We start from the raw sequence: 25,639 nt of genomic DNA on the forward strand, positions 1-25,639 counted from the left end.
TCATCCTGCTGATGGGAAAGCTTGGAAGGACTTTGACCAAAATAATCCAACATTTGCAATGGAACCCAGGAATGTGCGGCTTGGATTGGCTGCAGATGGATTCAATCCCTTTGGTAATATGAGTCTTTCTTATAGTATGTGGCCGGTTGTGTTGACGACATATAACTTGCCACCATGGTTGTGCATGCGAGAAACTAATTTCATGTCGAGCTTATTAATTCCGGGACCTCATTCGCCAGGAAAAGATTTTGATGTTTTCTTAAGACTATTGATTGATGAGTTAAAAGAATTATGGGTGACCGGTGTACAGACTCGAGATGCAGTCGATGGTGGTTGCACGGATACGCAGTGGCGAAAAGCCATTGAATTTTTCCGATGCCCAGAAATTACGGTATTAATTTCTTGCTAAACTTAACTATCTTAATTAAATATATTACTAACGATAACTTTTTGCAGAAACGTTCTGTGGTCAACAAGGAAAATAGGAAGAAACTGAAAGAGCTTAGCTATGGAGGTTCTCAGTCAATCCCAGCGCTGTGCTATAAAAAAGTTAGTAAATTAATTATTTTTTAGTTTCTTTTTCTTATTTACGTTTAATTATAAATTTTATAAAAATATATGTACGTGACAGCGCAATTTAGAGACTGGGCAACTTGAGCCCATCCCGGATAGCTGGATGGATACTCACCATAAATCAGGCACAGGGTGGGTGACAGAGACAGCCAAAAATACTTGGGTACGTTAAGTTTTTTTTAACATTTTTCAAAATTTTAATTGTTTGTTTACAAAACATAATTACATTATACATTGTATCATAGGAGGAATTGCGTGCATATCGCGACACACAGCAGACACAGACAACTGATACTGAGAGTTCCACACCAGTTTCGAGTGCGCCTGAAGATGAAGACATATCTTTGGTACAAACTGTCTTCGGAAAACGACGTGGCCACCAGAAAGGATATGGACGTATCCTTAACATAAGGGACCGAACTCCATTTAATTTTCGTCCTTCACAAACTAGAGATGAAGAGATGTCTAAGATGAGAGAGCGTCTTCGATAGTTAGAGGAGCATGTCCGGACTCATTGTATCACCCCGGGATCTCAATGTGCCCCACCACCACCCGATGATCCCGATGTTGGAGCACCGACTCAGTAGGACTTATGTATGAATTTTATTACAATGGACTATTACATTATCATGTTTAAGACAACTCTTTATTTTGATTCAGCAAACAGTTTTTATTTATATGTTTAATATAAGTGTTTTAATTTTATTCTATTGTTTTATATTTAATTCAAATTAAATAAATAAATAAATAAGGGAATAAATATTACAAATATTAAAAAAATTATGGTTTAGTCTATACCGAGGACATTGTCCTCGGTATATACCATTAAGATGACAAATTTGGGTTGGTTGTGCCGCGGACATTTTTCACTCTATACTGATGACATTGTCCTCAGTACAGCCTATACTGAGAACATGTTGATTGTCGTCGGTGGAAGTTTACTTCTACCGACGCGGCTGTACCGAGGACTTACTGCCGACGACATGTTCTCGGTATAAGGTCTACCGAGAACATGTAGGCTTATACCGATGACATTTGTTCTCGGTATAGACTTTGTTTTTTGTAGTGCCAATTCTCATAGCCCCATGAGAATTGAGTGTAATTACTAATTACTCTATATTTTAAATAGTATTTATTACATAATATTATTTTCATGTGTAATTACTAACTATTTTGTCAAACATAATAATAGGAATTCATAAGTAATTACCACTTGACATTTAAATACACTTTGTATTTTAAAATATATTGTAATTCCTTTGATAACATGAGCTAATAATTACACAATTGTTTCCAAACACGCTCCAAATGTCGATTCCCGACAAGTAATTACATGAGGACTCATTAATGTGGAGACCTAATTTAAAATTAACAATGATTAAAAGTGTCATTATTTTGACTAGGAACGTAAACAAGACAAGATCACTGTCATAGGGACTAGAAATTAAAAGAAAACTACATATAATTATTAGAAGAATCATCGAAAGCTTTCAATTCCTTCAAGAACCGAACAACAGAGTTGGCTGTATTAAGAGCTGCAAGAGAGCCAAATAGCTCAATGGTGTTTGTTCCTTCTTGTCCTCCAGCTATATCAGATAGCCCTCGGATTACAATCACAGGGAAACTATTGGACAAACTTGTCTGCAAAAAACACAACCCCCCAATTATTAGCTTATTTATTATCCATGAATATATATATATATAGTTATATATAGTCTTAAACCTGATCAGAATTTTTATGAATAGAAAATAACTTACCATAACCACAGCAAAACTTTCCATGTCTGAAGATGAAACTTGAAATGTATGAAAAAGGAAGTCCCTGTAGGATGCATTGTCCACAAAAATGTCGGATGTTGATCCCCTAAGTCCCACAACTAACTTGGGCTTGTTTTCCAGACATAAAGTTGAATTTACACATTGTTGCAGTTCCATCCCCTGAAAACCATGACAAGATTATATTTTGAAATTTTACAATTCAATCAATAAAATAAAGGAAGATACCACTTGGCCTCGTATGTTTAAGCTCAATACCAAATTTAATTATGGATTTCCAAAAAAGGTTAAAGATAACAAGAAATAATTTATAAAATTGAATAATAAATTAGGAATATTTATCGTAAAAATACCAGATATTTACGGTAACAACTGTGTAATTACTACCCTAGTAGTTACATATAGAGTAATTACATTATATTTTAAGAGGAGTTTACAAATCTCCTTTATTCATGCATGACATGTTAATATTATTTAATTTTTTATATCTTAATATTTTTTCAAATCATTAGTGGAATTCACGTGTCATTTATTGATTTAAGAGAGTATAAAATAGAGTGTAACATAGAGTGTATTTAACATTTCTCATATAAAGTGTGTAAACTCTTTAAAATACAAAGTGTGTTTAGATGTCAAATGGTACTTATGAATTCCTATTGTTATGTTTGGAAAAATATTTGATAATTACATATTAAAATAATATTATATAATAAATATTATTTAAAATTAATAGTAATTAGTAATTATACTTATCTCATAAGGGTTATGAGAATTAGAAATTATAATTGAGACCCCTCAATTATCTCCAATTACATAGTTACCGTCAGACAACACACTAAATTAAATAATTACTCTGAATTAAGCCTAATACCAATCATATGGTGGATTTCCAAGTTGCAGTCAAGTACCAATATTTTTTAAATAATTTTTTCATTATAAATTAAAATTGATTTTATACATTTTTTAAACAGAATTTAACGAATATTTGTCGCTTTAATGCTAAAGATTTGATATTATTGGTGAAAAAAATTAAAAAAAATGATACTTAACTCCAAATAGAAAATAATTGGTATTTAAGTACAACTATTAATAAATATTTTGTATTATTATTGTCAAAATACAAAATTAGTATTTAAGTATAACTATCAACAAAAATTTGATATTTTTAACATAAATATCCCAGTAAATTAAAAAATATATATATTTGTTTTTTTAGGAACATTATATTTGTTTTAGTTTTAAATTTTATTTATTGAATTTTAAGTTTTGTCGATCAATTTTACATATTGTTTCAAAAAATTATAAATATACTAGTGTACAAAAAACGACAAATATAGTTTTTGTATTAAAAAACATTTTAATTTATTTTGAACTTTGTTAATTAATATATATGTATATTGAGTGAATACATTTTTATATTAAACAAATGGACTAAAAACAAGTATAGTTGTCTTTTACACAATTAGGTAATGTTTGTTTGATAGGAATCTTCTTGAATGGGATAAAATCTTTTTCCCTTGTTTGGTTTCAATTTTTGCTTAGAAATTTATTTTCCATTTGAATGACTTTTCAACAAAAGTAAGTAATTATAATTATTCTCTCACTAATATACTCTTATATTCCATTTTCACCCTCATTTATATGCACTTTCGGGCGTCTTGCAAGTTTTTTTTTTGTTATTATTGGCCATGTTCGGTAACCATTAAAAAATCAGTTTTCTATTTATTTAATAAAAATTTTGAAAATAAAATTAAAAATTGTGTTCGGTAACCGATTTTTACTTTTTACTTTTTAAAATTTTAATTAAAATGTACTAAATTTTGAAAATAGAAATTCCTTGCTTCTAAATTTTTTTAAAACAGATTTCTCAAAACAAAATAAAATTTGAACAGATTTGTTTTCTCGACATTACTCTTCACGATCTATGACTCTCTCTTCTTCCTCTTCCATGACGTCTCTTTCTTCTCTACTTCGTGCTATAATTTGGTACACACTTTCTCATTCTTCTTTGTCTTTTAATTTCATTCTCCGTCGAAGGTGGAGCCGGCGAGAACCAACGCACTGAATTCCCTACTCATGGTCGTGAAGTTTTCGTTGAGGGCTCCTATTTCGCTACCCAATGAATCGACGACGAACGGTGGCTGCTCGTCTCCCAGGCAGTGTCTCTCCGGCGTCCGGCACGATTACCCAACACCAGAGGAAGCGACGCGTGGGTGGAGTCAGCGAATGGATGTTGCGGAATTGTTCTTCGTGATCGCGGTCGTGATCTTGCTGTGTTCCATGGTTGTAAGCGTTGGTACTGGTCGTTTAATTGTTGTTTTGATCAATATTGGTCATCAGCACATCATGCCAATCATGTAATACTAGAACGTGTTATATGCTGAAGATGTTTGTTTCTAGGGAAAGTGGGATATGGTGTGTAAAATAAAAAGGTTTGGGGAACTTTATTTTTTTTTGAATAAAAATAAAAGTTTCCAAACTCATTTTGTGTTTTTTGTTTTCAAAAATAAAAAATAAAAATGGTTACAAAAACACATTTTTATTTTTTTAAAATCAAATAACAAAACAAAAAAAATATTTCTATTTTTGTGTTTAAAAAATTAAAAAACAAAATTTTTACCAAACGCCACCATTATTATTTGCTTCAATTTAAGACGGGCAACGTGACACCTTCTACAACACACACATATATATACATATATATTAGGTAAAAATAATGTGCAATACATATTTGCTTAGTTTTGAAGTTATAAACATGTTTATTCAAATATGTATTTATTTTTATTATTTTTTAATTATCATATAAATTTTAAATAAATAAACAATATCATAAAAATAAATAAACTATGTTTAATATAATGTATAACATAAATGTATTAAAAAATTAGGACAAAACATTGTCTATAATTTTAATAAAAACATGTTCACTTTTTTTTTTCAATTTATAATAGAATAAATTACAGTTCTATAGTATAGTATATATAAAGATTTATATCAATAATCTCTACATATATATCATCTAAACACAACATTGACATATATATATTTACATGGCTACATGATATATATATAAATTACAATAATATTTAAAAAGAAATTAATAATAGAATAAAATAAAAATAGAAAAGTCATAATGTAAAGTAATATATATGCATAAACTATTTTTAGTTTCTAACGTAACTCGCAATGTTCTTTGGTGAATTTGATGAAGAAAAAGAGCTTCAATCATATTAATATTATATATGGATTTTAAATTTAAGTTTGTTGCTAGTTTTTTTTTTTTTAGAAAAAAGAAGTTTGTTTCTAGTTGATAGTAGATTATATTATGTTATATGTTTAATATGATATTATTCTAATACATGAAGTTTAAATTTAATTAAATTTTATTTAAGTTATAAAACTTATGGTTTTATTATTTTTAAATAATTGTCATTGAAAAATATCTCAAAAATATCATATTTTAATTTGTTTAATTATTTATTTATTTAATTTGATTTAAGTTTAAATCATGTTTACAATCTACCGTTAAATATAAAAATATTATGTTATATGTACGAATATTTGTTAAAGTTAACAAAAAAAATAAAAAATATTTAAAACCAAGTATTTCCGTTATCTACATACTTATTATATAGAAGATATATATAAATTAATATAAATAAAGAGTAATACAATAACAAGCAAAATAAAAAATCAATCTAAATAAATTGAAATTTTAATAATTACTCATTCTTTGAACGAAAAATTTAATTACTCTATTTTTAATATGGTATATGAAGATATGATAAGTAATAGTACCTGCCTTATATTTATTTTTTATTTTATCTAAAAATATATTTATTAAAATATAGTAGGGGTATATTTGTGAAAAATTTATTCTTCCTTTATCTTTTTGGTTTCCATTCCAAAACTTAAACAAAAAAGATAATCTTATTTATTTTTCATTACATTCCTATTCCTATTACTATTACCATTTATTTTTCATTTTTGTTTTGGAACCAAGCCCCACCTTACATCGATATGAAACATAATGATTTTACACATGGATGTTGACATACATTTTAAACTATCAAATATATTATAGTTAAGGGACTTATGAGAGATTTAAAATGTTTGTTACGTCATTATATGTATTTTAAATGTTTAAAATTATGTGTACTTAGCATTATTCAATTAATATTTATAATAAGATTAATGCTAGATATATACTTAAATTACACAAAAATTATAGTGACCTGTCATCAATATGAACCTTTTAAATATTTTTATGTGGTACGCATTATTTTAAATCATATATTTACATCTCATGACACATCACATAAATATTGAATGTGATTTGAGTGTGTTTTAATCATCACTCTTAATATAGTATTATTTTTTTAGTTTTTAAAAAAAAAACTCAAATACTTAAACCAAGAGGGCAAAATAATAATTTGACATACAATTAATTTCTAAGTCCAAACCTGAAGTTTAGAAGCAACATGAAGCCATTGTTGATTAACCTGAGCCCAAACCAAGGGTTGTGGAGTGTTTGGCTTCCCAAAATCTGAGTAGAATTGCTCAAACTTGAATCCAATATGTCCCAATAGATTTTCTCCTTCTTTTGGTACGTTATAGTTCTTCACATCCAACCCTGCAATATAATCGCTATCCACCGTGGCATTCGGGTTCTGCCAATTAATTAATTAATACATATTGTTTTATTAATTATAACATTTTTATAATATAGACAAAAATAATCAATATATAAATGGAATGATTAATGAATTAATTACCAGCCAATGCCAAATGCCAGTATCGGCAAACTCTTTGGGGATAGTAACATCACCGATGGACATGGAGTTGTTGATATTACCAGCAATACCAAAATGGATAATGCCCTTCATGTCAAATACATCTAACAATTGTTGCGTTGTAGCAGCTGCATTGATCTATTTATATACAAAAAAACACACACACACACAGTGTTTATAGTCATTGATCCATATTCTCTTTTAGAAAAAAATATTTAATTTTCTCTCATATCGATTAGAACAAATATAAATATATTAAAAAAAAATTGTTTGGTACACCAACCTATATTGTATTGTATAATATTAGTTTAATACAACACTATGTTTGATATTCACTTGTATTATATTATATTATGTTTGGCCGCAATTATATTGTATTAATTAAAACAAAATAAAATAAATATTTCAAAACAATATCATATGTGATACTATCTCGGTCCCGACCCCAAATCCAGCCTTGATCCGGGCCCCCACTCCGGCCCTGGCCACAGCCCATTGTCCGACCCTAGCCCTTGCCCCTGGCCACGGCCCCGACTCCCGACCTCTACCCCCGACCCCGACCCTGGCTCTCGACCCCGACCCCGACCCTGGCTCCCGACCCCGACCCAAACCCCCGACCCTGAACCCGAACCCAGGCCCTAACCCAGACCTCCGACCCTGGCCACTGCCCTTGACCTTGACCCCAGGCCTCGGCACCGACCCTGAACTCGGACCTTACCACAATACAACCTAATTTCAAAAATATTACAATACAAGCTAACACATACAATTTCTCATATATTCAATAATATGATTGATATTATATCAAAATTTGTAATTGTAATAATAAATACAATACAAAATTTATTCCAAATCATAGTGTTCCACTTATCTAATGCAATAAGATCACCTTATACAGCATGCCGAACATACCCTATATGTATTAAATGACGCAGGACACTTTAAGGTGTTTTATAACGATACTTATAAATTTTACAAATTAGTGATTCCTAATTATCCATACATTCCTAATGAAATTTCATTCCATATCGAAATAGGGAAAAAATAGAAATGTTTATATAACTTAAATTACAGAATTTTTTTTAAAGAAAACTAATAGATAAAAATATAAGTTTACCATATCACTAGCTTTCTCAAATTAAAGTTTTAAAAAATATATATATATATAATATACGATACTTTAAATAATTAAATTTCAAATTTTACAAATTTATTAACTTATACAGTTATGTGAGAATTTAAGACATGTATTTGAAAACTGAAAAAATAAGTCATCAAATATAATTAAATGGCAAAAAAAAGTGTACTTTTCACATTAAATTAGAACGGACAAAATCAATTGATTTTTTTCCCATTCTTTTATTGCATTCTATTACTCCAAGTAGTCAAACAAATAAAAAGGGAAGGGCAGTTGGGGTTGATTTGTGGTTGGATTGAGCAAGCCAACGACCAAATTAAATCCACCAAATATATAATACCAATATTACGCTTTTTTTTTTTTAAATAAATATCTTTACACATTTAATGCATTGGGAGTTTCTATTGTAGGGGCAAGAAAAGATCATTATTAGTGGGACTATTTTGTGTTATCTACCCGTAAATAGTTTTTGACACGATTTTTTTTATGATTGTGTATATTGTAGTTATTTAGAGAATTCTGAAAATTTTCGAAAAATTCTGAATAATTTACATTGCCTAAAACTAGTTTAAAAAAAGTTGTTGCATGCGTGACTAATTTTTTTTATGCGAGTGAAAGATAGTATGTTTGGACCTAGTTTTCGATACGGTTAATTATTTAGAATTTTCTGAAAATTTGCAAGATGTTCTAAATAACTACAATATACACGGTCATAAAAAAAAATCGTGTCAAAAACTGTTCATGAGTCAATAACACAAAAGAGTCACACTGGTAATAGGGGTGAGCAACATCCAAATCAATCAAATCCAATCTAATTACAAAAAATTGGATATCCAATTACGATTGGATATCCAGTTACAATTGGATTTGATTAGATTTGAATAATTTGATTTTAATTGGATTTGATTGGATAGTGGATGACATTGTCAAAATCCAATTAAAAACGATCTAATCCAATTACATATAATATATATTAAAAATATTTAATTATTTATACTTCTTTATATATATTAAAAAAATATTTATATTTCTTTTAATACATTATTATTAACTAACTATTAGTCTTCCCCTATACAATTCCACATCTAATTAGAGAAGAAAATACTAAAAATAGGCATCTATTCCCCTCCTCTTATTTTCAATAATACTTAAAGCTTTTAGTTGGATTAAATTTGTAGGTTGATAATTTTATGTAGTTTGAACCTAAATGAATGATATTGTTTAATTTTTAAGTGATTTTTTTTTTGTATATTTTTAAGTTAATAATAAAAATAAAGTTTCAACTCATTTTCAAAAAAAAAAAAAAAGATTTCAGCTCAAAATCCAATTAAAAAACTGAACCTTGGATTAGAATAATATAAAAAAGTTAGATTGGATCGGACGCTCACCACTAATCGATAAAACTATTTTTCTATCTCCTACCATAGAAGTACCAACATGCATTTTTAATAAGGTGATGAAATAAGAAGTGGTGGTTATAGCTATAAGCAAGTGGTACTAACTTTCTCTTTACAAAAAGTAAGTATCAAGTTTGATTCCCCTTTCCTCACTATATAAAAAAATGTGAAATAAAAATTTAATATATATATTTAAATATATGATAACAAATAATAATGATATAATAAAAAATATTTTGAAATAATATATTATATATATATTTAAGCTACAAAAGCTTTTTGTCAAAAAAAAAAAAGAATTTTTCAAAAATATGGTTTTTATATCATCATTGTACAAAAATATGATAATTATACTTTTGTTAATTTGTATGAAAAAATTTATTAAAGAAAAAATAAAATATGAAAAACATAATTACTAGCTAACTAAAAATGGAAGCTAAATTTAAAACCAAAGCACATCAGCCAAACAGGGGTACTATTGTAAAATTAGCATTCCACTATTCTCTCTCTCTCTCAAACCCCAGCCACACAAACCTTTTCTCTCTTTGTGTGTATATTTCTGGGAGTAACTGGTTACCTTCACGTTCTGATGTGTATGTACATTTATAGGTTTTTACCTATGTTACTTATTCCTTTTTTAATGAAATGTTCTTCCTATTTTTCCTTCAAATTTGATGTTTTCTTTTGATATTTAATATGAGTAACCTATCACCCCTCTTATGCTAACTGGTTACCCCTTTTATGGCAGAAGGTTACTCCTCTTAAGGTAACAGGTTACCTCTCCTAGTACATGTTATTTAACCTAGTTCTAGATTTCTTTTTACATAACTGTTAAAGATCAATCAAGTAACTGGTTACCTTACCCAGTATTTGAAAAAAGAAACGTACAATCTAAAAAAAAAAATGTTTACAATAAATAAGAAATAATAATTAACACAATTCATAGTTAAAAAAAAAAAGGAAAAAAAATTACAAAACAACCAAAGAAAAATTTAATATAAAATCAGTTATATAAAAATAATATAAAAAAAAAATAAGCTAAAAATAATAATTAAATTACATACATACCCTTCCTAATTAATAAAACTTGATTAAGAGTAAAATTATGACATGAACCAACTTTTATACAAAAATATAGGAAAATAAACTCATAAAAGTAAAAATTCTTAAAAAAAAGTCATAGATAACTTTTATTTTTTAAAAAATCCATATTTTTGCACACTCTATTAAAAAAAGCTACAAAAAACAGGGCCTATTTGACATTATTTTCTATTTTTTGTTTTCAAAATTGTGTTTTCAGAAATGAGAAATCAGTTTTTGTAGTTTAAAAAAAACAACCGGTGTTTGGTTAATGTTTCCTAAAAGTAATTTCTTAGTTTTATTTTTTTAAATAAAAATTTAATAAATATATTTATAAAGAGATTTTTTTTTAAAGTTTGTAATAAATAATGAGATAAAGTAATGTGAAAGAAAAAGTGATGAAAAATTAAGGAGATAGAAAGTACGTAGAGTATTTTGAGGAAGAAAAATTGAGAAGAGAGAAATTGATACAAGGAAAAAAAATGATAGAGAGAAAATAGCGAGATAGAAAAAAATGAGGAGAGAGAAAATTATGATATAAGAAGTGACGAAAGAGAAAATAATTTGATAATAAGTGATGAAAGAGAAAATAATGAGATAATAAGTAATGAGAGAGAAAGTGAAGCAAGAAAAAATGAAAAGAGAAAATAATGTGAAATAATAATAATAATAATAATAATTGAAAAGGTTATCAGAGAAAAAAATTAAGAATAACTAAAAATAATTTTTTGTTTTTCTCAAACTATTTTGTTTTTTGTAACTTTCTTTTTAAAAGTTGTTTTCTGAAAACAATGTCAAATACTGCTACTTGTTTTCGTAACACAGATTTTAAGTTTTAAAAATAAAAACTAATATTTTTTTAATTAAGGAACTAAACACCCACTAAATTTTTGCCCCAATGGCAAGCAAGCTATGTAATATCATGCGAGTGTGTGTGACTGTAAAGAGAAGCTTGTTTGTGAAGATGATCCCCAAGATTTTAGGAAAAACCACTCAATCATATAAATACATGAAAAAAAGACGAATACACCAAATAAATAGGTTTAATTACCAGTCCAACTCCACACTTCACATAAATGACTCTCTTATCATAAACTTTTCCCACCCGAAATCGCCTGCCTGCAAAAGAGAAATATGCACTATTTTTAATCCCTAGCTAATGGGTATTCTGGTCAAAATAATAAAGGTATAATATTACCTGAGAGATCTAGAAAGGGGTAGTCGGAGTCTGGTTCGAAAGAGCCAGTAGAGAAGAAAGCCTCTTCTTCAGGTGGATATACAGTGATAAGCCCAATATAAGGTCCTTTACCATTTATTTGCTTTATGATTTCTTTATATGACCTTTTCCACGGCAGAGCACCAATCGATAAGCCGACTGCCAGCTCCCATATCATCAAATAATACCCTAAGGCCAACCATCTCCATTGCCCCATTCTATTCCTTTTTTTCTCCACATCCCACTGGCCCAATTTTATTATCTTATTATATACCCACCATATTTATTTTTACTAGGTAAAATCAATATACAATGCATGCAGATTAATTAGTTTTATTAAGAAATTGTATTATTTTATTTTTATTATATTTTTCTAATATTATATAAATTTTAAATAAATAAATAATGTCATATATTATAAAAAAATGATATAACCATATGTATTTTTTTAAAATCTAAATATCGTCTATAGTTTAAACAAAATAAAAAATAAGATTATTAAAAAAAACAGTTAAACTAAGAATGCATTACATAGACATTTTTTATATATAAAGTTATAGTCTAATTTTAAAATTAAATAATTTTATTTTAGAAAAAATACCTATAAATTTCAATATAATAAAATATTGAAAAATTCTAAATTAAAACTATGAATTTAAATTTTAATTATTTATTTAAAAAAAATTTAAAGCCAACAAAAACTTATATATAAATATATTATTTAATTGATGGCTAGATCAATTAAAATTAGTAATTTATAATTAAACAAACTAAACCACAAAATAAAAAAAATATGTATATCTATGTCTTATTTCATTATTACATATATGTTTGGATAAACAAAATAAGTCAAATGACAAAATAAATAATTAATAAAAGAAATAAAATAATAAATTCAAACACATAAATATTTTTCAGTTATAGTTTTGAAAACATAATTGATAGAGTAATTTAATTACTTTAATATGAAATTATTACAGCTCATTTATTACTTATTATTTTTTCCAATTTATTTACCTTATTTAGATAGTTTTATTATTTTTTATTTTTTTTAAAAAATATTTACTTTATTTAAATGACTTTAAAACTATCGATTTTACAAAACAATATAAAAAAAATATTAAATTTAACGAAGAACAACCGTTTCGGTTAAACTTATATTTATAATATATGGAGACATATATATTTATGTGATGGGATATATAACGCGATAGAGTAATGTTATATGATAAGAGGATGGCCTCACTCTTCAATAGAAAGATGATTTTCTACCTCGAATACATTACATATATATATATATATATAGTGTACGTCCTAATTTTCCCACGGGCTATTAGCGAGCTGAGATACGGCCTAAATCATATCAGCCACGTGGATCCCCCATGACCGGAGCTGCTGTCGTCAGGTCCTACCTCGTTAGCTCGGGTATCCAAAGGGTTCACCAAGATTACTTAAGGACTGAGTCTGGACTCTGAAGGCCACAGGTCGAGGGAAGCATCCAGCTCGTGGTACGAGCTAGAGTTGGAGGCTGTGACCTTTTGTAAAGTCAACCACGCAGGGTAACGTGCATATATTAGACATCACGTGTCTGATATATCTCTGACTTCTCGGACACGCAGCATGAATGTGTGTATTCAGGCGCCCACGACTAGGTTGGGCCATGCGGCCCATTATCCCCCTTACCTATTGATTAGACCACACTTCATGTGTTAGGTTTTAGGAATTAATCATGAATGTCACAGAAGTGACATGATAGGTAAGAAGGTCACGGGATGACCTTCTTACCAACTCTCAGGTGCCCTCTCCTATAAATATGGAGACCCTAGAAGTTGCAAATGGTTGGATTTTATTGTGTAAGGAAATACCCTGTAAAAGAATACCAAGCATATATCAATAATATTAACTGGTGGAGTAGAAGGATTTTAACCTTTGAACCACCTAAAAAACGTAATTGTGTCACCAGTCCATTTCCAAAAGATCATTCATCTGTTTCGGTTCATAGTTAAGCACTAATCCCTTCCTCTTATTTTCTTAATTACCTGTTAGCGAAGAACCGCGTCAATATATAGAAATGACATAATTGTATGATAGTGAGAAATGAGGTTACATTTAATTAACTGTTTAGGCAGGTAGTCCTAAAGTTTATTCGGCCCGGGCAGAAAAACAAAATTTATGCTTTTTTAATGAGAAAGTATTACAAAAGTTAACAAAATATAGTATTTTAAATTATATTTTAAAAAATGTGGTCCTTGGGCTAAGGAGGCCTTAGGAGTGGGCCTAACCCACCTTAGCCCAAGGTCGACCCTATGTATTTAGATGGTGTTTGGGTGGAGAGATGATGAGGTTGTTGTGATGTTTTTTTCTATACGTTGTTAGAAACTAATTGAAATTGTGATACCCAAATATTCAACCCAAATCACAGCCATAAAAATCTTTGATACCCAAATATTCAACCCAAATCACAATTTCATTTAACTTCTAACAACCTAAAGAAACAAAAAACATTACAACAACCCCATCATCCCTCACTCCCACCGTTGACTCATTATTGTTTGTTGACCTAGTAGTCCTTGCCAATCGCTAGCATCATCGTCCTCGCCACCTGTCATCGAGCTTCAACCACACTCACACCTACTCACCCACTCTCAGCCATCATGGAGCTTCAGGCCCCTCTCGTGCCTCCTCATCCATGTATTCTTACATGCATACTTCATCGCCTACACTTAGCAGTCATTAACGTTTTTGGCACCATGTTGGTCAGCCTAGATCTTCCTGCACCGTTTGGGTCATGGAGGCTTAGGATTAATGTTAGGGTTGAGCGAAAAAACAAATAGGGAAGAAGAAATATGATAAAGAAAAATAAGGGTTAGGTATATTTTATTTTTACTTATTTTAAGTTTAAGTTTAAGCCTTTTTTTGTTTATTTTAATTTGATCATCAATTAACTATATGTTTATTTGTTTAATTATATTATTTGTTTTATTTTTTTTTAAATAACCATTAATAAATCAAATATATATATATGGATACCGATCTATGATTCACATGTAAAAAAAATGGTAACTAAAATATGTATTATATATATATTTTAAAAAAAGTTACTATGTAGCATACTAAATAAAATAATTTACTAAATATGATAACTTGTTATACTATAAGACACCCTATTAGGTTCTAAAATAAGTTTGAAGGTTACCAAAATGTATCTTAAATAATAAGATATCGTAATATGTCCTAACAATAGTTAATTGGTCTATTAAGATGTCTATAAATAAGTTTTGGAGGTAACTAAAAGTATCTTAATTATTATGATTCAAAAATAAAGATTTTTTTTAATAAAAAAAAGTAACAAATTGGTATCATAAGCAACCAAAGTGTAATTTTTTACAATCCAGAAAAACCAAAAATTTCGAGAAGCAGAAATTCCCTATTTTTTTTCAAAATCTAATATATTATGCTGACATGACACAATATTTGTGTAATTAAATTTTTCTAAGGTATTTTCAAAATTATGCATCAAAATATTACATCTACTGACGTGACAGTTTCTTTTAGCCAATTATATTTATTTTGGATGGGACTCATTGTTTTAAAAAACAATATCAGGTCAGTTGATGATATAATGTGTTGATGCATAATTTTGGTTCAGATATCATTATGGTATATTATATGTATATATTTATATATATATATATATATAAATTTCCCAATCCAAAATTTAAGAAATGAGGCCAGTCACCTCTTAGCACAATAATGAAATAATTGAAATTTTATCAAATAGTTTTTCAAACCATAGATAAAATATTTGATGGGAATGGAAAAATTATTTCTCCCATGATGTAAGCAATCTTCAATCTTTCCCGTCATCAAAAGTCATAAATCGTTACATTGGAATAGTAGGTTACATCTAACTCTCAATGACTGGTAGATTGGAATGAAAATAGGATAGATAGAAAAATTTAGATGGAGAAAATACGAAAAGAACAAAAATTATATATTTAAATTTTTACCATTTTATTTATATTATTAATTATTGTTTTAAATAAATTTTTATTCTACTTTATCTATATTCTTTTCTCTAATTTTTTTTCTATTCTCTTTTCTCCCTTAGCAAACAACTTCAAATTTTGCTCTCTATCCACTTTTCTCTTAATTTTTTTTCTCTAACTTTTCTTCTCTACCAAGCATAAGGTAGATTTTCTTGTTAGAGTGAATGAAATATAGGCATATGAATAATTCTATACATGTAGGCAAAATTAATATATATATATATTGAACATACACGAAGATGATCGAAAATATATACATCCAGTCATTGCTATTGATAATCTCGATCTATGAGCTTCAGATCTACAAAAGAAAATAACAGAAATTAGAACGAGAATACGAGCTTCCAAGCTCTCACTAACTCTTTAGATGGAGTTACTGAAAGTCAGAATGAGCAGTGAGCTTGGGGACCGGTACTCTATATTTATAGAGTGAGATATTCCACCAAAGTCTCTTCCACAGTTATAGAGATTGAGATTGTTGATGCGGTTCTTCGCCAACAGGTAATTAAGAAAAGAAAGAGGAAGGGATTAGTGCTTATGTTGAACCGAAACAGATGAATGATCTTGGAAATGAAATGGTGACACAAAATACGTTTTTTAGGTGGTTCAAAGGTTAAAATCCATCTACTCCACCAGCCAATATTATTGCTATATGCCTAGTATTCTTTTACAGGGTATTTCTTACACAATAGAATCCAACCCTTTGTAACTCCCAGGGTCTCCATATTTATAGGAGAAGGCACTTGGGAGTTGGTAAGAAGGTCATCCCGTGACCTTCTTACCTATCATGTCAACTCTGTGACATTCATGATTAATTCATAAACCTGACACATAAGTGTGGTCAAATCAATAAGTAAGGGGATAATGGGCCGCGCGGCCCAACCCAGTCGTGGGTGTCTGAATATGCACGTTCATGCTGCGTGTCCTAGAAGTCAGGGATATATCAGACACGTGATGTCTGATATATGCACGTTTACCTTGCGTGGTTGACTTTATAAAAGGTCACAGCCTCCAACCCCAGCTCGTACCACGAACTGGATGCTTCCCTCGACCTGTGGCCTTCAGAGTCCAGATTCGGTCCTTAAGCAATCTTGGCGACCCCTTAGGTTACCTCGAGCTAAGGAGGTAGGATCTTACGATGGCAGCTCCGGCCTTGGGGATGTCCACGTGGTAGTCATGATTAGGCCGTGTCTCAGCTCGCTAATCAGCCCGTGGGAAAATCAGGCCGTACATCTGCCCCCCAAGCCCCTGCTCGTGGTACACGACGTCGTGTAGCGCCACAGTAGGGGCTTTTAGGCTTCCCCAAGAACTCTTCATATTCCACATTCTACGCAGGCGCCGAATACGTGGAACATCGTGGTTGGTGACGGTACGTCTTCCGAGAACTGCATTTAATGGCCTAGCCTATACTCAGCCGTCGTTTCATCTTTCGAGTGGGGGGCCTTGGATCCCACATTAGGGCAATCCAACGACCCTCTTCACATGAGACTTCACGTATATAAAAGGGGTGGCCACCCTACGCATGGGCCACCCGTTCATTTGAAATTTTTCAGAAATTTTCTTCTTTTTCTCTCTTCATCTTCAAAAGAAAAACCCTCTTCTCTCCGACCGCCACTCCCAGCGCTCAAGAAGTTCAGGCGTAAGGGCTCCTTCGAAGCTTTGGAACCAAACACTCAGACGAAGCCCCAACCCAGGCGATCCCTTCATCCTCTTCTCAACTAGAAAACTCTGTAAGTCTCCTGACTGGGCATGTTTTAAAATTGTTTTTCACTATAGCTTAGGTAAATATTTTACTGTAGCTGCATGCAAGGGTTTGCTGGTTTTTTGTGGACATGAAGGGTGAAAGCCTTTTAGGTTAGGGTATTGTTTGTAGTAGAAAATCATTTAGAAGCATGGTTTGCAGGATGTATTTTCTGGGGAAAATTTCTGGGTAGGATTTCTGGGATGCTGGTTTAAAGTATTCAGTATTTTGGGTGCAAAACCGGGTAGCTTAGGGGACACACTTCACAGGCGGTTTTGCCTTCCCTGCCTACTGAAACTTTCCTTCCAAGGCTATCCTGACCCTCCTGACACACGAATTCCGAGTAATCGGGGATCTGTTGGGAGCATAGGCGCGTGTTCATAGAACCGCGTGGTCTCACTCTCCACGGGCTGGGCTTACCTCAGCTCGTGCAAAGAACACTCCTTTTGATTCTTCCCTATGCTTAGGTCGCCTTTTCTGAAATCTTTTCTTTTGTTCGCCAGGCGACCAGATGGCACCCAAAAAGAACGCTCCAAAGAGGACCGCTGGCAGCTCGGCCTCCCAACAAGACAAAGTAAAGGAGGTGATGGCTGAATCCCCAATTCCCCACTTCGGGCCAGCAGTGGAACGGGAGCTCGAGGTGGCCCCCGACGCGTTCTTTGAGGCAGAGAGGTTCGTCTCAAAGATTACCGACCAGGCGAGGGTAAACAAAATATTCCTCTCCCATAACATCGAGCTGGGGAAAGGAACTATGATTGCCCGACCTCCCGCGGAAGGCGAGCGGAGCTGCGCGCCGCTTGATGAGGCATTCTCGGCCTAGAGCGACGAACATTTCAAGGCGGGGGCCTTCCTCCCGTTGGACCAGTACTTCGCCGATTTTCTCAACTTTGTGAGGTTGGCCCCATTCCAGCTCCCCCCCAACTCTTACCGTTTGTTGGCGGGGTTAAGATATTTGTTCTTGAAACAGGAGTGGGAGGTCCCCACTCCTGTGGACATTCTTTATTTCTTCTGCCTCAAGGCCAGCCCGGAGCAGCGGGGACGAGGAGACGGGTTTTATTACTTAACCCGGTTCCCCAACATGGCTGCGGTCATCGAGCTGCCCAAACACCCCAACGACTTCAAAGATCAATTCTTTATGTCGACGGGGTTCCGAAACTGCGAGCTTCACTACTTCAACTGCCCTCGTAAGTGCCTTTCAATCTTAGCTTGTAAATTAAGTATCGGTTAGCTGCCCCTCTATATCCATTTCTGACTGAATTATTCTGCAGCTATCTTCGCGAGGACAGAGAAGTCTGTGATCCTCGGGAGCCAGTACGAGACACTGGCGGGCTTGCCCCCCAGTGAAAAGGACTACCATCAACTCGTGACAGACGAGACGATGGTGGCTTGTAAGCTGATCTCCCCAGGCCAGACTCTGAACTTGAGGAGGCCCCGGACGCTTCCCCCAGCCTGCGATACTAGGCCTATCATCGTGGAGGAGGTCGCAGGGGATGAAGATGAGGAGGACGAGGAGGACGAAGTGCCCCTCGTGAGGACGAGGAGAGGATCCAGTCCGGAGCAGCCGCGGGTCCTTCTGGCCAAGGTAACCCTTACATGTTTAGGAACTTAGATAGGGCCACTGCCGACCCCCGGCTAGCTAGATATAATCCCAAACAGATCGTCCACCGCCACCGAAGTGACCCAAACTTAGATGAGACCCTGCTCCACTGCGTCGACCGGCTCGTGTTGGATTACAAGAGTAGCCGTCCTGGGGGTACCATAGTTGTAGACAACACCCTAGCCTTTAGGTCGGTCTTATTCGAGGAGTATGGGACTAACCTTTGGTCATGGCCATCACTCCGGGAGGGCACCGTAGCTCCGGGACTTAGGAAATATGTAGAAGAGTCTAGCCCTGAGCCTGCCTCGGATCTGGAACCCACGCCAGCTCGAGAAGTAATTGACTTAGATTCTCCCAAAGGAGCTCCGGGGCCGATGGTCGTAACCATAGGTTCTTCTTCTAGCTCGGGGGGTAGGATTCCCTTTAGTACATATATATATATATATACTTGAATTTCTCTTTTTCCCATTTGTTTTTGTTTTTGCATGACTGCTAACTTTTGTACTAACCATATCTTTGTTTTGACAGAAGAGATGTTTCAGCCCGGAGGGAGTCTCCGAGTTGCGTTCACCGGAGGGAACTCCTCCGCCGGGGCTTCCGGGCCCAAAATGAAAAAACTCCGGGCGTCGAAGAAAGCCGCCAGAACCCCAACCAAGTCTCCTGCAAAGGAGAAGGAACAGCCCCCAGCCGCCCAGGTCGTGGAAACTGTTCCTCCTGCTGCAGGGGGGAGCAGCATGCCCCCACCCCCTCCGCGAACTCCGGCCTTCGTTCGGGACACAGGGGGGGAGCCCGGGGCTTCGGCAATTGCACCTTCCGAGGTGCGCATTCCGGTTGACCCCCAGGACCTGGAGAAGATTCCAGAGGCCTTCCAGGGGACGGTGTATGAGACGGTGAACTACGCCGTTAGCCACATCTACAAATTCAACAAGAGGGAGCTCAGAGCCATCGAAACAAGGAGCCCGGTGGGCGTGTGGGAATCTTCATTGGGCATTGCCCTAACGGTAAGCTGACCTTGCCCTTTAATGGTATTTGATTATCATGCCTTGCCCTGTTTTTCCTTTCTCCCTTCTCTTTTTTTTTAAGGCAGTTGCCTCTCCGTTTTTGCAGAGCGCCGTTGCCCTTCACCAGAGCATAGCCAGGACCAAGGCCCAGCTTGAGGATATGAGGAGCGAGCATCAGGCAGTTGTGGCCACTCACCAAACTTCCTTGCAGACGACTAAGGATGTCGTGGAGGCCGCACATGCCGAGCTGGAAGAGGCCCGTCCCAAGCTACAAGAGCTCGAGACCACCAAAGCCGCCCTGGCCGCTGCACGGGCTGATCTTGATACTGCAAAGGCTGAGGCCAAGGTCGCCCTAGAGGCCGAGCAGGCAGCTTCAGGCACTGCCATGGAGGACATGTTCTACCATTGCTGGGCCTATAACCCGGACGCCGACTTCTCCTTCTTGGCCGCGGACATCTGGGAGCCTTTGCTGGAGGGGTTAAAAGCTCGCCTCGAGAAAGAAGCGCCTTCCGAGGCCGGGGAAGTCTCCGGCGCAGCTGAGCAGGGCGAGACCGTTACCTCCAAGGGGTCAACCGGTGGAGCCTAGGGCCTTTCCATTTTGCTCCCACTATTTTATCATTCTTATTTTTTGTTGTAACTTTTGCATGAGGTGTTTTCACCTCGAGACAATTAATTGTTACCTTTAATTGGTTTACTCCCTTTTGCCTCTACGCATTTCAGTTACTATTTTTTCAAAAACTTAGTTCACGTTAATTTTTATCAATATCTCGTGTTCTTCAAGAAAAACAATGATCAATCGATTTAAATTAACTTCTAAGTTTTATGACCTGGTTAACTCCAGGAACTTAATTCGAAAACTTAGTTCGTGTTAATTTTTATCAATATCTCGTGCTCTTTAGGAAGAACAACGATCAATCGATTTAAATTAACTTCTAAGTTTTATGACCCGGTTATATCCAGGAACTTAATTTGAAAACTTAGTTCGTGTTAATTTTTATCAATATCTCGTGCTCTTTAGGAAGAACAACGATCAATCGATTTAAATTAACTTCTAAGTTTTATGACCCGGTTATATCCAGGAACTTAATTTGAAAACTTAGTTCGTGTTAATTTTTATCAATATCCCGTGCTCTTTAGGAAGAACAACGATCAATCGATTTAAATTAACTTCTAAGTTTTATGACCCGGTTATATCCAGGAACTTAATTTGAAAACTTAGTTCGTGTTAATTTTTATCAATATCTCATGCTCTTTAGGAAGAACAACGATCAATCGATTTAAATTAACTTCTAAGTTTTATGAACCGGTTATATCCAGGAACTTAATTTGAAAACTTAGTTCGTGTTAATTTTTATCAATATCTCGTGCTCTTTAGGAAGAACAACGATCAATCGATTTAAATTAACTTCTAAGTTTTATGACCCGGTTATATCCAGGAACTTAATTTGAAAACTTACTTCGTGTTAATTTTTATCAATATCTCGTGCTCTTTAGGAAGAACAACGATCAATCGATTTGAATTAACTTCTAAGTCTTTAAGGAGACCTGGTTAAATCTAGGTATCATATGCCCCCCAAGTAACTGGGAAAGGGTCTTTCGTGGTTACTTTAGATTACACTTGTAAACATGTACAATCATAAGCGAAAAGTTAATTCTCATTGCTTAATACATAAAAAAATAAGACCTTTTAGGCCTTACAAGGAAATCATTGATAATATCTCTTCAAATGGATGGCGTTTCAAGTTCGTGGGACTGCCCCTCCATCTAGCCGAGCTAATTTGTAAATTCCCTCTTTAATTACCTCGATGACTTGATATGGCCCTTCCCAGTTCAGTCCCAAGACTCCATCCTTGGGATCCTTACCGGCCAAGAAAACTCTCCCGAGGACCAGGTCGCCAACGCTAAAGGCGCGTTTTTTGACTTTTGAGTTGAAATAGCGAGTGATTTTCTGCTGATAATGGGCGAGCTGGAGTTGCAAATCTTCTCGTATTTCATCAACCAAGTCAAGGGAAGCGCAAAGTAGCTCGTGGTTGCGGTCCTGGTCATATGACTGGACCCTAAATGAAAGCACCTTAATCTCCACAGGGAGGACTGCCTCACTACCAAAGGTCAGGGAGAAAGGAGTATGACCCGTAGGAGTCCGATGCGAGGTCCGGTATGCCCATAGAACCTGGGGGAGCTGTTCTGGCCAGACCCCCTTCGCTTCGTCTAGTCTCTTCTTGAGGCTCGCCTTTAAAGTCTTGTTGACAGCCTCGACCTGGCCATTCACCTGAGGATAGGCCACGGAGGAGAAACTTTTCACAATTCCGTACCTTTCACAAAACTCGGTGAACAGGTCGCTGTCGAACTGAGTCCCATTGTCGGAAACGATCATCTTGGGCAGCCCAAATCGGCAGATAATGCTCTTAACCATGAAGTTGAGGACTTTTTTGGAAGTTATCATTGCCAAAGGTTCAGCCTCAGCCCACTTCGTAAAGTAGTCGATGGCCACCACGGCGTAACGGACCCCACCCTTTCCAATAGGGAGGGCGCCAACCAAGTCGATCCCCCAAACTGCAAACGGCCATGGGGACGAGATCATCTTCAGCTCGACTGGGGGAGCTCGGGCGACGGAGGTGAATCTCTGGCACTTGTCGCACTTTTTGACATACGAGATTGAATCCTTGGACAGAGTGGGCCAGTAATATCCTTGCCTCAGGACCTTTAGGGCCAAGCTTTGCCCCCCAGTGTGATCTTCACAAAAAACCTCATGCACCTCCTGCAGGATGGCCTTTGCTTCGCCTGGAAGAACGCATCGTAGGAGAGGTAGGGAGTGTCCACGTCGGTATAACACCCCGTCTACCATCGTATACCTGGGAGCTTGATACAGCACTCGCCGCGCATCATTACGCCCTTCATGTAGCTTTCCCTCGGTGAGATACTCGAGGATGGGGGTCATCCAGGTCGGCCTGGCATCGATCATCTCGACCTCCGTCCGGACTTCTTCTATTCTTGGTTTCTCCAAGAATTCTATCGGCACTAACCCCAAGGTCTCTGTCTCCCTGGAGGTGGCGAGCTTGGAAAGAGCGTCTACGTTAGCGTTCTGCTCCTGAGGTATCTGCTCGATCGAGCCTCGCCCAAATGCGGGCAGCTCAACCTTTACTTTCGCTAGGTTGGCAGCCATCTTGGGTTCCCGTGCTTGATACTCGCCCAGAACCTGGTTTACCACGAGCTGGGAGTCACTGAAGCACTGGACGGAGCTCGCCTTCAGCTCATGGGCTATCCTCAGCCCGGCCAGCAAAGCATCGTACTTCTAGAGTCCAAGAACTTTACTTAGCTAGTTAGATAGTAGTATTATAGTAATTATAGAATTATCTTTATGACTGTGGATTTTTGGTTCAGACCGAGAATTATTTGGACACTCATAGTAGTACTTGTAGATTTTCTAAGTTTAACCTATAGTTTAAGAATATTGATGTTAACCTAAGGTTTGATTAATATGGCTGATATTGAGGATAATATTTATTATACTATAAGGTTTAGATAAGAACCAATAGGATTTTAAGCACATGTTATGTATGGGTGATTAAGGATTAAGTATTTTGAGGATTAAATTTAATAAGGGTAAAGTTTGAATGCTCTAAGGTCAGTCAGCAGCTTTGAATACGTTTGAGGGCTTAGTCAAGGCTGTTTACTCAATTTGAATTAAGCTAAAAATGTGTAATTTCGTGTTTAAATAATCAGCAAATGCCGATATATCGCAGCTATAGGGGGCGATATATCGCAGCACGTAGATACGGAAAACACGAAACGATGCACGTTTGCCTCGGGCATAATGGTCCAGGCGATATATCGCCTATAGGGGGCGATATATCGCCTCCTTTAGCTTATTTTGAAAAGTTTTGAAATCGTTTTCCATTCAGCCCTTCAACCTCTTGATAAGTCCAGCACCTTTTTGAAGGAGTCTTCAGCCTCTGGTGAACAACAATTCAAATTATTTTCACCTAAAAAGCCATTATTTTTATTCAAGTAATATTAAGATCCTTTCATTCCTAAACTCTATAAATAGGACCTAGTACCCATCCATTATTCATCTTTTGCTCTAAGTTCAGAGGCTGCAAGTTGTTAGGTGAGTGTGAGAGTGTAAACACTTGGGTGGGGAAATCATAAGCTTGATCATCATAAGCATATCAAACACTTGGGAAAGTAAGGATTTATAGTATTTCGGTTCGAGGTTTAGATTGGTCTTACAAGTCTTCAAGGTAACCCAAACTCTAGTTCGTTTCTGTACTTTTTCTTCAAAAGTTCTCATATTCTTTTACCTATTCTAACCTTATTCTTATTTTGGTTAGGAAATCTAAGAACTCACACATAAGTTTTTGGTAAGTATTTTTCCTCAATGGTTTAGTCCTTCCATTCCTTTCAATTCTCTTCTTCTCTATACTCACTCTTTTTCAAATGGTTCTTAGGAGTGTTCCAAAGTCCCACCTCTGTCCTCTTATCCCGGTATTTTGGTAAGGAAAATAGGATAGAATTTATATGTTATATACTTATGTTATCTTATGTTTTTATGTTATGAAATGTGTTATGATATGTATGTATGTAGGCTTGGGCATATGACTCATATGACTAACAAGCCCCAAACAGATTATGGGCATATGACCTACTTAGCTAGTAGGACCCCACTAATCTAATGGGCATATGACTTGTTTAGTCTATGGGACCCCAAGTAATAATGGCCATTATAGTATGTGTATGATATAAGTATTATGTTATGTTTTTTTTTATGTTTCTTATGAAATTTATGTATATGAACTATGTGAAAGATTTTCCTTGCTGGGCATTAGGCTCATTCCTTTTTGTTTATATGTGCAGGAAAATAGCTATAGTGGCGGGTAAGATTCGTGGATGCTAGGGGAATGTGTATCGGTGATGAATGGATTCAAGGAGTCGAGAGTTCGATTTCGAGGATGTAGTCTTTTATTTATGGTTTATGTGTAATTTTTCCGCACCTATTTATGTAATCTCTTTTCATTTCAATTAAGATATGTTTTCTTTTTAAAACAATGGGATCCCATATCCTGCTTTGAGTTATGTAAATTTCAACATTGGTTTTTTCAAGTTTTTAATAAAGTATGATCTTTTTCACTTGTAAGTTCTATTAAAGATTAGGGTCTATGTATATTTTTTGTTAATGGTCCAAAGTCTAGAGTAGTTGGGTCATTACAGTTGGTATCAGAGCAACGGTTCCTTCGCATGAAGTTCTCCTCGATACACACACTCAAAAGCTCCGAATCTG

General features: G+C 34.6%; 2 protein-coding genes across 2 annotated transcripts; one reads left to right on the forward strand and one right to left on the reverse strand.

Annotated features, from left to right (window-relative positions):
* Nucleotides 1-386: 386 nt before the first annotated feature.
* On the forward strand, nt 387-1,233 carry LOC133793896 (uncharacterized). The gene is made up of 3 exons (XM_062231138.1): nt 387-549; nt 632-736; nt 819-1,233. Exons 2-3 carry the CDS (start codon nt 677-679, stop codon nt 1,062-1,064), a joined length of 306 nt encoding a protein of 101 aa, XP_062087122.1. The 5' UTR covers nt 387-549; nt 632-676; the 3' UTR covers nt 1,065-1,233.
* Nucleotides 1,234-1,786: 553 nt separating this feature from the next.
* On the reverse strand, nt 1,787-12,228 carry LOC133797847 (bark storage protein A-like). Its single transcript, XM_062235924.1, has 6 exons — nt 11,956-12,228; nt 11,809-11,876; nt 7,125-7,280; nt 6,813-7,019; nt 2,332-2,511; nt 1,787-2,214 (listed from the first exon to the last, which is right to left on the reverse strand). Exons 1-6 carry the CDS (start codon nt 12,188-12,190, stop codon nt 2,029-2,031), a joined length of 1,032 nt encoding a protein of 343 aa, XP_062091908.1. The 5' UTR covers nt 12,191-12,228; the 3' UTR covers nt 1,787-2,028.
* Nucleotides 12,229-25,639: the final 13,411 nt, after the last annotated feature.

Source organism: Humulus lupulus, chromosome 8 (genome assembly GCF_963169125.1).
Source record: "Humulus lupulus chromosome 8, drHumLupu1.1, whole genome shotgun sequence".
NCBI classification, from domain to species: Eukaryota; Viridiplantae; Streptophyta; class Magnoliopsida; order Rosales; family Cannabaceae; genus Humulus; species Humulus lupulus.